The 12,686-nt window shown below is 40.4% G+C and overlaps 1 protein-coding gene across 5 annotated transcripts in view; it reads left to right on the top strand.

Moving 5' to 3' along the window:
- cacna1ea (calcium channel, voltage-dependent, R type, alpha 1E subunit a) overlaps positions 1-12,686 on the top strand; it is a 149,733-nt gene that overhangs the window by 125,252 nt on the left and 11,795 nt on the right. For 4 of the 5 annotated variants that reach the window (XM_078168763.1, XM_033621374.2, XM_078168762.1 and 1 more), the window contains 8 exons: positions 1,570-1,734; positions 2,519-2,629; positions 2,717-2,797; positions 4,093-4,278; positions 4,467-4,558; positions 6,309-6,483; positions 6,686-6,813; positions 9,301-9,397. In XM_078168763.1, coding sequence (XP_078024889.1) covers positions 1,570-1,734; positions 2,519-2,629; positions 2,717-2,797; positions 4,093-4,278; positions 4,467-4,558; positions 6,309-6,483; positions 6,686-6,813; positions 9,301-9,397 — 1,035 coding nt within the window. Of the gene's footprint in view, positions 1-1,569; positions 1,735-2,518; positions 2,630-2,716; positions 2,798-4,092; positions 4,279-4,466; positions 4,559-6,308; positions 6,484-6,685; positions 6,814-8,437; positions 8,535-9,300; positions 9,398-12,686 lie in introns of all 5 variants that reach the window. The other variant, XM_033621368.2, reaches the window with a different exon arrangement.

Raw genomic sequence — 12,686 nt, 5'->3', positions numbered from 1 at the left:
TCTGAGTTGAGCGCATCAGTTCTCTTGTTTGAGCCTCATAATGAAGGTAACACAGACTATTAAGTCTAGGCTAACAGGTTTAAATGAGCAATTATTAATATGTTTTACCACAAGGTGACTACTCTGCAGGGTGCTATTTGTGATTATTTTGGCATTATTTGGCATTATTAAATTCTTTATTGTCCACCGAGACTTTCCTGTTTTAAATTTGGAATCCACAGCTAGCCTATGCTATTGAGGTTCAGCAAACTTAAGGAGACATGTATAGCTACAGATGCATTCCCTTTGTTGCTTACATGAGAAGCCCCTACAAACTGTGCCCACTGCTTGTAAAAGACAAACTCACCTTCATGATGGTTATCTGAACCCTGTTATAACGCAACCCTGAAGTATAAAATATGAGGCCAAACTATCAGTAATCCACTTCATAACTCATTATACATGAAGATGTGATTCACATTATTAGTAACGAGATGTAGCCCTTTGCAGTATCCTTACTCTAACCTTAGGCACCTCTCTTTTGACGTAATACTTGATAGCTAGCTAATCGCTAACTTAGAATTTTCATTAGGGTTTCAGCTTCCGGGCCAAGGAGCAAAGAGGGCTGATGGTGGACTGACATGTTGGTATGGTGGGCAAGTGGTATAGATAATGAACAGATACTTGAAACATACTTGAAATTTAGAGGAAAAGACGCCAGGCTTTATACGCATGACATACTTTTAGTTGATAAAGTGTTACATTTTTTATTCAGTGTATAGACTACACATTTTTACAGCTGGAGAATGTTAGAGTCAGTTTATGCCTACAACAATGATGAATGAAAATTAAAATGTTTAAAAATAACCATTATTTTCTTTTTTTTTTTGTCAAAGCCACAAGGAGCCACTGGAGAGGGGCTAAAGAGCTGCATGTGGCTTCGGGGCCACAGGTTGCCTACCCCTGGATTATTTAATTATTGAATAAGTTGATCAATTAAATATTTTAAGCAAAGAGCCAAACATTTGCAGATTTCAAGCCTCTTGAATGTGAGAATTTTATGCTTTCCTTTGTTATATATGTTAATAAACTGAAAGCTTTGGATATTTGGACTGTTGGTCAGATAAAACATACTATTTGAAAACACTTCACTTTAGGCTCTGGGAAATTACTCACTTACTATTTCCTGACATTTTATTGACAGAGCGATTAAATAGAAAATAATGGGCAGATTAATTAATTATGAGAACAATCATTAGTTGCAGCCCTCATGTAAGCAAACAGAAAAAAAAGGAAAAACAAATGATCCTGTCACTGAAGATGCAGTATGTAATTCGGCAGAAAATTAATTGTTGAGTATCATCCCCAGGTCATCAAGTACCAAAGCTTTGGGTTAGTTTTTCGACCTGACTACCAACTCAAGGTCGTTGGTATTTGATGACCTGGGAATGAGATTCAACAATCACCTGTCTTTCTCCCTGAACTGCATACTGAACTTTGAAAACAAGGCGGATAGTTAGACTGTGTTTTGTGTGTTTCTACCGTTTCATTCTTCTTCCCTTCCTCTTTCTACTGTTCTCTGTATTTCAGAGGGCGTGCATAGACTTTGCCATCAGTGCTAAACCCCTGACCCGTTACATGCCCCAGAACCGGCACACGTTCCAGTACCGTCTGTGGCATTTTGTGGTGTCACCCTCTTTTGAGTACACAGTCCTGGCCATGATCGCTCTGAACACCATTGTACTGATGATGAAGGTGAGGATAATGAAGAGAGAAAAGAAAGAAAAACCTGTACAACACTATGTTTTACAAGGACCAGAATGAGATGATGAAAACTGGTGTGACAGGTTCTACCATCATCTACGTCTGTCTTCTCACTCCTAAAGATGACGTACCATTTTCCACACATCCTTGTTTGCTAATCAGAGAAAAACACACCTTGTTTTGCTTCTCAGCAACATATTCTGCCACGAACTTGCGACAGTTAACACTGTGGTTTTAAAATAAGCTGAGATGTGTCACTCCTTACTGGAAACATGGATGTGTCCTTTTTTAGGTCCCACAGTAGCACCTCAACACACTGTGATGTTTTCGTTTGGATCTGCTGATATTTTAGTGTTTTTTCCATCCCTCTCTCACCTCTATTTATTTTCTGCTCTGGTCTTTTCTTGGTCTGTGCTGGTTGTTCAGTCAGACAGACAGACAGACGCAGGGTGACTCAGCCTGTATTAAATATTGATCTATAATGTCCAGGGGCTGCTATTTAGCATGACCTCATTAACTGTGGCTGCCACCCCTAGAGGAATGACTCCTTTTATAGTGCGACAGATGAGAGGTGCAGAGACTGAGGCACTATTTATGGGTCTGGAGGAATCTTTCATCAACCTGTAGATCTGCAGGGTGCAGCGCTGATGTTCACACTGATATCAGAATGGTATCATGAGGTTGCAGTGAAATGGTTAGGGAATATTCCACTTTTTTATCCTTCTCATAACACAGATTTCTTGTAGTTTAACCCCTGCAACCTTTCTATTTTCAGTATTATTCTGCCCCGCCAGCATACGAGGCCGTACTGAAGCACCTGAACACAGCGTTCACTGTTCTCTTCTCTGTTGAATGTGTCCTCAAGATCATGGCCTTCGGCTTTCTGGTGAGAGAAAAGAGCAACGCACAGCCTCAATGTGAATTCACGATCCTCTTTAGAAATGGCTCAGAGCATCTTTTCTGTTTTTTGCAGAACTACTTTCGAGACACGTGGAACATTTTTGACTTCATCACAGTTTTGGGAAGCATCACAGAGATCGTGGTAGACTTGCAGGTAATAAGAAAAACATGATTAAAGCTGGGGTAGGCAGGGGTTTTTCTTGAGTCCCCAGGCAAGATTTCCATGATAACCTTTTAGCATACTGTTACTCAAGTGGTCTGAGTGACTAGACCTGTGTATCTCCTCTTGGGTCTGTTTTCAGGCTTTAAAAAATCTAGCCGATGAGGGGAGACTGGCCAACCACAAGCAAGGTTATTATAGTTAACTAGAACTGAAGTAAAAACTGAACTTTAAAGAATAAATAAATAAATAACTGAAGCAGACTAAAATAAAAGGAAAATATAGAAGAAATGTCTTTATTTTTAGTCTTGTGTTTGTATTGTAATACCTATACCTACCTAAACTTCTATAAAAAACCTAAAACTAATTCTGAAACTAATAAACTAAAGCTAAACTAAAAACTACACTATAACAAAACATTTTAGTTTTTAAAATAAAAACTAAAGAAAAATACAAAACTATAATAACTCTGATCACAAATCATTTCAGAGGGAGGTGGTTCCTATTGGCTGTCCTACAAATGCAGATGTGTCTGCATGAACCCTTTGTTGAAATCCTGATTAAATGGCAGAAAATCCTGCATAGAAAGTTGCTATTCCAGCACTGGCAACAACTTCCTATGCTGCAAAGCAACCCCAACAACAGAAGACAGACTTATCATAAAGGGAGTCTAAAAGAGAGTCTGACAATAAACAAATGAAAACACATCAATATCTTGGAAGCATTTCAGAGATGGAGAGAATATGTTTCAAAAAGCTGAGCCTTCTGGTAACCCTAGCCGAAGGCTCACGGCAGCGGCTAATTCAAGTTCATGTTTAAATAGCTAGCTAGAGTCTTAAGTCACAGTGTGTCATCTCAGAGGGCTTTGCAGATCCACAAGTTTACGAAGAAAACAGGACGGTAATTCTATATGATTGGGATCATGATAGGATCATGATAGGGATGACTGAAATGAATGACTCTTGCTGAACATATGCCTATGCTTGTCTGGTGACAGAGAGGGTTAGACAGAGAGCTGCAGGAGGAGGGTGGACTTTCAGATTCTGGTGTTTTGTTTTGGTTTGTTGTTGGGTTTTTTCCAGTTAACTTCCTTCCCCAGCTTCAAGTATTTAGACTCTTTGACTGAAAGAGGGAGTTACCTTTCTGACTCTCTTTTTCTCTGCACAGTTTTCCTCAGTTTGAAGTATTTCTGTGAACATCAATAATGTATTCATGTGTATGACAAGCTGACATCCCACAACACCGCCAGTAAACAACGGTCCCCCTCCTCCCCTGTGTCTTTATGCCAGTTTGTTGATACGTTCAACATGAGTTTTTTGAAGCTGTTCCGAGCAGCTCGTCTGATCAAACTGCTCAGACAAGGCTACACCATCCGGATTCTACTGTGGACCTTCGTCCAGTCCTTCAAGGCCTTGCCCTACGTCTGCCTGCTCATCGCCATGCTCTTCTTCATCTACGCCATCATTGGCATGCAGGTTAGAAAGACACGTGCACTATCAGTCTTTGTAGGTCTGTGGAGATGGTGTTTACCATTTTTATCCAGCGTCCCACAGCACCATAAGTATATTTGTATCATAGTTAAATAAAATCCTTTACAGTGACAGTGTTTTCATGCTCTACACATTTTACATTTTCTGGTTGTGTATATATCTGTGTGAATCAGGTGTTTGGGAACATTAAGCTGAATGAGGAGACTCACATTACGCAGCACAACAACTTCAAGACCTTCTCTGGTGCTCTGATGCTGCTGTTCAGGTAGGACACATTGAGATCGTCAGTCCTGTTCTTCAGGTAGCTTTGGACTTTGTGTCATTTGTTTCAGATCAGTGTAAACACAACCAGGGCTGTTACAGTGAAAGAATATCCCCTGTGTGATTACAGGTGGCTCAACAGCACGATAAGCAGTATTGTCGCCATGTTTTTGTTGTTTTTGCAATTTACTTGATATATCCTGATTTTAGTGCTTTGTAAAGAAGCTTTGTTGTTAGGCTACAATTGGGTATATTGCTTTTAAATTAAAAAGACAACACAGTTTCAAACCAAATTCAGTAAAAGTGTATTGTTTAATGCAGAATACAGGAGGGCAATGAGGCACAATATAGGGCTCAGCGTTTTTTTCAGCTAAAACAAGAAGAAAGAAAACAAAACAGGAGTTACCCTCCCTCCAGAGGGAACTCATTCAGCGGGCTGGCTCCTCTGGCAGCAGCACAATGTCTCTCTCTCTTCTTTTTTCACCGTGCGCACATGAGAGTCGGTGTAGTCAAGTGATTTTGTCATAAACCTTTGGAAATGTAAACCTACATGACGCTCACAGCTCAACAAAAAGCTACATATATGTAACTTGTGCAGTAGTTATTGTATCATAACAGGCTGTCACAGGTTACAGTGTGATGATTAGAGGAGAAATGGCAGAGCATAAAGGTCCAGGTGGAAAGAAAACAACTCAATCATTCAGGATTTTGCTAAAAGAAGGAAATCACCTGTTGATTTATATATATATAGATCCCAGGGTACATTTTTTTGTATTTGGGAGCTGTTTAAATGTGTAATTTGTGGTAGATTTTATTTTGTTGACCTAATAATATTGTATACAGAATCTGAATATCACTCTGAGTTACTGTTGTTGTTTACAAACTAAAGAAATCATTTTTGTTTAGTTGTTACTGAATATTTGAAGGCAAACTGTCATATTTGTCATTTATTTTCGTAAAGAATATAATTATCGCAAAAATCCCCTGAAATATCGTGATTATTAGAATTTTTTTTTTTTTATATATAAAAAATAAAAAATGTGAACATACAGGGTGTGGCAGTTGCTTGCCACACCCTGTAGTTGACTTGTCAGTAGTGCAGTATTGCAATAGTATAATTATCGCAACAGCCCTAAACACAATAGTGGGAGTTATTCCATGATGAAGTCAACACTGTGCCAAGACCAGTGGCCTCGCTTCAGTACTCCAGAGTAGTTATCAACTTTGTGTCTCTGTTAAATTGAGACCCAGCAGTGATTCAAACTACACAATTTGTGGACCAAAGTGCTGAGTGTTGATTTTGTGTTTATTTCTCCAAGCTAAAGTTTACGTTTGTTGTCATAAGCCTTTGAGAAAAAATAAGTACATTTAAACGTGGTAAGTGTTGTATCTTCTTGGCTCGTGCTTTTTGAAACCTGTGACGCTACGCATGGCAGAATAACTTGATACATAACACATGCGGAAAAATTACAATAAAAACCAGCTGCATTAAACATTCACATTAACATTTAAATCCATTAAAAGTTCAGCACTGTTGCATACAGAATGATCTGTAAATGCCTTTTAGACTACGTAACAAGGTCTCACATTTGGAGCACCTAAAAGCTGTCTCTGAAGTGGTGCGAGTCTCAATGCTTTGATTACACCTTCCAGATGATGGCAGACATAACTGTGAATAAACTGTGAGCTGGACCACTCAAGTCCTGACCGACCCCTCCTCCTTATGGTGTTGTGTAATGCGTGTGTGTGTTCAGGAGTGCCACAGGGGAGTCATGGCAGGAGATCATGTTGTCGTGTCTGGGGGGACAGAAGTGTGAGACGGACCCCTCGCTTCCCCCAGCAGCGACGCCGTCCGACCAGGAGGGGGGCTGTGGCTCTGACTTTGCCTATTTCTACTTTGTCTCGTTCATCTTCTTCAGCTCCTTCCTGGTGAGACGGGGAAACTGGAGAGTGAATGACTCCTCTAAACTGCAACAATACCTCTTTTGATGTTGTAACCTGGTGTTAGAAACTCCCTGTCTCGTGTTGTTTTTGAGCAGCTTTATATTTTAAGCACTAAGCTGATGTTTCCCCCTCTAGAACCTTCCATCTTCATATTTCTCCTTTCTTCTGCTGTTCATCTTCTGTCCAGATGCTGAACCTGTTTGTGGCTGTGATCATGGATAACTTTGAGTATCTAACGAGAGACTCGTCCATCTTGGGTCCTCACCATCTGGATGAGTTTGTCCGGATCTGGGGGGAATATGACCGAGCTGCCTGGTCAGTGTCTCTCTATCTTAATGCTACACCAACGTTTCAGCAAAAGTGCAGCTGTGCACATACAAATGCTAAAGTTTTCAGTAAAGACAAAGGGGATGTATTATACTTTTCTTTATTTCCATTCATATATGCATAACGTTGCAATGTCGGATGTTCATGTTAAAACTGACCAAAGTTTCAAATAATGAGGCTTCAGACTGTTCTAAATACTATGTTACCAATGTTTTTTTCTACTTAAAAGACAAGCAGACATCAGATTTCTTTGGTCATCTACTCCAGGCACACTACTACAAGTGTTTACATAGCCTACGCTCCTACATGTAGCTACATGCTAACATCAGGGAAACATGTAATATTGGTTGCTGATGTTGATTACTTCCAGAGTTTTTGTTTGGAAGCTTTTATTGGTAATTTTTCAGAGTAGAAAGTGCAGTTCTACTCCATTACATTTGTTCCCCGGCTGCAACGATGGTACTGAGACTCAGATATATGGAAAACCCGGAAATGCTGACCAATTGACCTTTTTCACAGCAGACATTATGACTTGTCACAGGTAAAGCACAGGTGACATTGATAACATTAACAATGGCTCAGTTCCAAAATGTCTGCTGTGAAAAAGGTATGTCAGAGCAGACTGGGCTTTTTCAGGAGAGGGGCTTAAAAAGACAGCACTAAAACGATGTGTAAAGGTGTTTGAGCACAGACAGTATGTGGAAAATGAAGTGTTTTTTAACTATTAAAGCATGTTAACATGTTCGAGTAGAAACCCAAAACACAAGTGTTAACCTGTAAAATGAGTGTAATAGGTCCCCTTTAAATGATGTGTTACAAAGTCATGCTGTAGAATATAAACTCCCCTTTGTCCACATCTAATGCGGTTGAAATTGTGTCTCATGTGATAAGTAGAAATGTTATTTTAGAGTGTATGTCTAGCACATTTAGCAGCATCTGAACAAGCTGCATCCAAGATTTATGACAACAGCTACTGATAAGCATGCCTAACCAACTTCACCTGCCTATATAAATGTATTCTTTTAAGGAACTGTATGGGACATTCAGAGCATTAATTAAGCAGCAAACAGCTATTCACTATGGAAAGATTGTGTTCCATTCAGAATGGACCTGTGGCCCACTTTTGGACCACAACCCACCAGTTGGGGCCACTGCGTCAGTGCCTGTGAGTCCCTGTGGTGACAAGCTAATCACTACTGCTCTGCACTGCACTCATACAACAGTTACTACTTCAAACACCATCCTGACCCACTGTGGCGAAATGACATCGTTGCGACACCCTACCTCAAGTTCCCCCCTCGTTAACACTGTTAGGTCTGACAGTACTGTTGCTGTTGTTAGCGCTGTTAGCGCTGTTTGAGAGCCGTGTGCAGGCAATCCCGGCCCAAACTCTGAATCATAGATATGCTCCAAATGTCGCATACAGCTCCTTTGAGAGACTAATAACCATGATGCTAATGTACAATATTTATACATGTGCTCAATGCATATTTTTAAAAAAACGTTGCTGTTGCTGTTTAAATGCTGTTTAAATGTCCTAAAACTGCTCCTGTGAGGACCGGAGGACTGAGCCTTTATTTAGACCTCACCTTACATGTATGTTCTTTCTTAGTGGAAGGATCCACTATAAGGAGATGTACAAAGTTGTACGCACTATCTCACCTCCCCTGGGCTTTGGAAAGAACTGCCCACACAGGGTGGCTTGCAAGGTTTGGTTCCCCCATGTCAACAAACCCCCCTCTGCCTCTCTCATGTGGGATCCTTCCTGACCTCCTCCTATCCCTCCTTTCCTTCCCTTCACCAGCTGTCACCGCCCTGCTTGACCTTTAGGGGTGTGTTACTGAGGTCAAAGAATGACGATACTCAAGTCTCAGGGTACTAAGGCACAGGATGTCCCTCATTCAGGATTATAAGTGAACATATATAATTTTAATTTTATCAAAGCACTTAAAATGCTTTTAAAGCAGTTGTATAACTACTTGGGGGAAGCCTGTCTCTTTCTACCTTTGGATCTGGTTTATGGTTTAAGATGTTTTTCGTTCTCTCTGACACACATATAACGTAAGTATTTGATATTTGCACCAGATCCAGTGAGGCTGTCATTTCTTTGCTCACCTTGTTCGAGGTTTCCTCCTTCCCGAGATTTCTATGCTCTGATGGCAGCATAGAAAGATACAACCTGTTTTATTTCCTCCTACTTTTTTCCCTACTCCTGTGTGATGCCTTGAAATAATTCTTTCTCTTGTATCTCCTCCATTCTTGTTCCTCTCTTTTACCCTCCACCCCCTCCTGTGCTCTTTACCTCCTCCATCCCTTGGGAACACTCTCCCCAACTCCTCCACTGTTATTCAATTTCTCCTTCACTCCAACATCATCACTCTCCCATCCTCTCCCTCTTTCCTCCCCGTCTTTCCTCCCCCTCTCTCTTTTTCCCTCTTTCTCACCCCCATCTTCATGGTTACCTGGCGCCCCCAGTGGTCGTATCCATTACACTGACATGTATGAGATGTTGACCAACATGTCGCCACCTCTAGGCCTGGGCAAGAAATGCCCCTCCAAGGTGGCATATAAGGTAGACTAAACACTAGAGCCTAACAGACACTGCCTTCATATGTTAATCAACAAGGACAGGCACTGTAAGAGCTCATTTTATGTGTTGCTCATTGGAAAAACAAGGCATTTTTTTCTGTTGGTTATCCAATGCAGTATTGCTTGTTGAAGCTCCAGTGTTTTTTCATTGGCAGATGATTAGCGCTACAGTAATGATTTGCCTGTTTTGCTTTGCATCTTGGCAGAAAAAATAATACATCATTATCTGTTTGCTGTTATCTGATGAAAGAGTCGTGGTGGAGTTTATTTCTCTAAGCAGCTGTCGGAAAATATTGATCAGAAAGTTGTCAAACATCTACATGCTGAATCTTTTGTAGTCATTTGTTGTGTGTGAAGTGTGCCGTCAAATGTTCTCATGTCTTTCATACTTCTCTGTTTCTTACATTTACATGTCTGCATGTGCCTCCTGCCACAGCCCAATGTTATATCTGTGTGTAATATGAAATATACTCTAAACAGTAGGCGATTTGAGGGAGGATGCAATCCCCAGTATTAGCAAAAAGATTAAAATGGATGCCCCTTGTTAACCTGCCATCCCTTCTCTCCATCCCGTAGTAGCAGAGAAAGAGCAGGGACAGGGGATTGTTCAGTTGACTATGTTAGTCTAGTCTGCATGACTCACCATGTTTACATGCACACTAATATTCCACTCTTGTTCCGGATGACAGTATTCTGAATTTGTCACACGGGGTTCCCACAGTCATGGAAAACCTGGAAAAGTCATGGAATAAGTACAAATCATTAAAAGTTTTGGTAAAGTCATGAAATTTTGTTGTGTAATGAAATTGTTACAATAATTTTCCATGGATAACCCTCCATATAATGTAACATAACAGCAGATTTATTTTTTGGAGCTGACAACATAACGTAGCTCTGATATGGGTGGATGTGTGACAACATTTTGTTTACCATCATGTATGTTACTCCACAGTCTTCCCGCGTTCTGTCTCTCTCTTTGTATGTGCCCTATCAAGCACAAACTAGAGAAGGACTCACAAAGCATACTCACAGACTCAGAGAAAAGTTCAAGCTTTTTAATCAGGCTCAGGTCACTACACGTGTATTCAGTTACACAGACAAAGGTATCCAGTTCAGCAGACAAAAAGGGTGGTCAAAAGGAACACTAGGGAAATGCTACAACTCTAACTCAAAGGTAGAGAGGATCTGGCAACAAAGGAGGGGAAGACAGGGACTTAAATAAACTAAGACAAGGTAGACAATGACACACAGGTGAGCAGAGGATGTAATCACAAAGGAGGGAAACTTGACAACTTGGATCTGAAACAAGATGAGACAATGATGGCCAAAACAGGATACACATGGATGACAAATAAACATGAATTTAGGTAGCTTGATGGGTCAAGACATGCCCTCTAGCTGAAATTATGTTTGAATAGGGTTTGAATCTGATATGTTTGAAAAACACCAGGCAAGTGGGGCAAGAAAAAAAATAGTAGTCCTTGAAAAGTCCCCTGGATACAGATCTTATAAACAGCACTTTCTGTTTGGATACTCCGAATTAGGCCTTTTTTCCACATGTGGCATTTTCCAGCTAAGTCACATGGGACATGCTGTTCAGGTTTTAGGAGCATTCATTGGACATGTATACAGCACATTCAGAAAATGAGTCTCAGTTGCGGTTTTTACCACAGGTGGATCACACACAGCCTCTTGTCTGTTTACGGTCAGCATTGTTTGTTGTCATGGATACATTGTACACAAAACCAGCTAGCCAGCAGTTTGCAAGGCTGGATGCATGCCCAAAAGAAAATCCCACAACTCTGGTTGGAGGGAGAAACACACCTACTTTTAGACATTATGAAAAACTTCATAATCAACAACGCCAACCTTTTCAAGAAGGTGTTTGAAGGAATGAAAGAGGGAGGCTGTGTTTATAGGGTACAACAAGTCTGCCAGCTGTGGAAAACTATGAAAAACTCCTATTTTGTGGCAAAGAAGCCAATGGCACCAGACTCCCACCATTCCACTTTTCCATATTTTGAAATGATAATTGACATTTTAGGGCACGTTAAGTAGGAGGAGTGGGAGTATTCACCTCTACATGTAAACAGGAATATCAGTGGAATATTATTTTCATTAGCCATATAAACAGTTAAGTATCAATATTGTCTTTTTCGAAATAAGGGCAAAACCCAGAATATTTTGTGCATGTAAACGTGACTGATCCCTTACTGACAGAGGTTTGTGCAATCTGTGGCCCTGACCATAACTCTGAAATATGGAGCAGCCTAACTGGACTGTGTATTGATAACTCCATGGCGCTGTCTGTGGTGCTGAAGTAGCAGATGGATTTGTAATTTGAGTTTCGTGATGGATCGAAAAATATTCTCAAAACTATATTGCCTGTTAGAAATTAACTAATCGCCTACTGACTGTATGTGTGGGTTGTGTGTACAGTGTGTGTGTGTGTGTGTGTGTGTGTGTGTGTGTGAGAATTTGTGAGCCTGCAAGCATGCTCCATCGCAGATGAATGCTGTTCTTGTACTTTGTGCTTTGAGTGCTTTGATTCTTCTTTTAAAAACTAGATAAACAGTGTCCACTATGAGACCTCCTTTTGCAGAAGAACAGGAGAGGCCAAGAGTAAAAATGATTTTTTAAGATTTTGCCTGTATTTATTTTGTGACCTCGTTTTAGGGATGGGAATTGGTAAGATTTTATTGATGCCAGTGTCATTATTGATTCTGCTTATTGGTCCGAGTCTTGTGGATTCCCTATATTGACTGTGAACTGTTTAATGATTTCTGAGTCCAAACACAGTGTAGATGAAATGAGAAAACATTTGTACAGCAGTGTTTCCATTTAGGTCTTCTTAGTCAAAGAAAAAATGTGTTGAGCCCACCTACAGTCAGGTCCATAAATATTTGGACATTGACACAATTTTCAGCATTCCAGCTCTGTACAACACCACAATGGATTTGAAATGAAACAATCAAGATGTGCTTTAAGTGCAGACTCTGATCTTTAATTTGAGGGTATTTACATCCAAATCAGGTGAACGGTGTAGGAATTACAACACATTTTCTATGTGCCTTCCACCTTTTTAAGGGACCAAAAGTAATTGGACAAACTAACATAATCATAAATCAAATTGTCACTTCTTAATACTTTGTTGCAAATCCTTTGCAGTCAATGACAGCCTGAAGTCTCAAACCCATGGACATCACCAGATGCTGGGTTTCGTCTCTGGTGATGCTCTGCCAGGCCTCTGCTGCAGCTGTCTTCAGTTCCTG

The sequence above is a fragment of the Epinephelus lanceolatus genome, chromosome 6 (assembly GCF_041903045.1).
Source record: "Epinephelus lanceolatus isolate andai-2023 chromosome 6, ASM4190304v1, whole genome shotgun sequence".
NCBI lineage: Eukaryota > Metazoa > Chordata > Actinopteri > Perciformes > Serranidae > Epinephelus > Epinephelus lanceolatus.
Note: the sequence above shows the minus strand (reverse complement) of the source record. Positions and strands in the feature narration are given on the sequence as shown.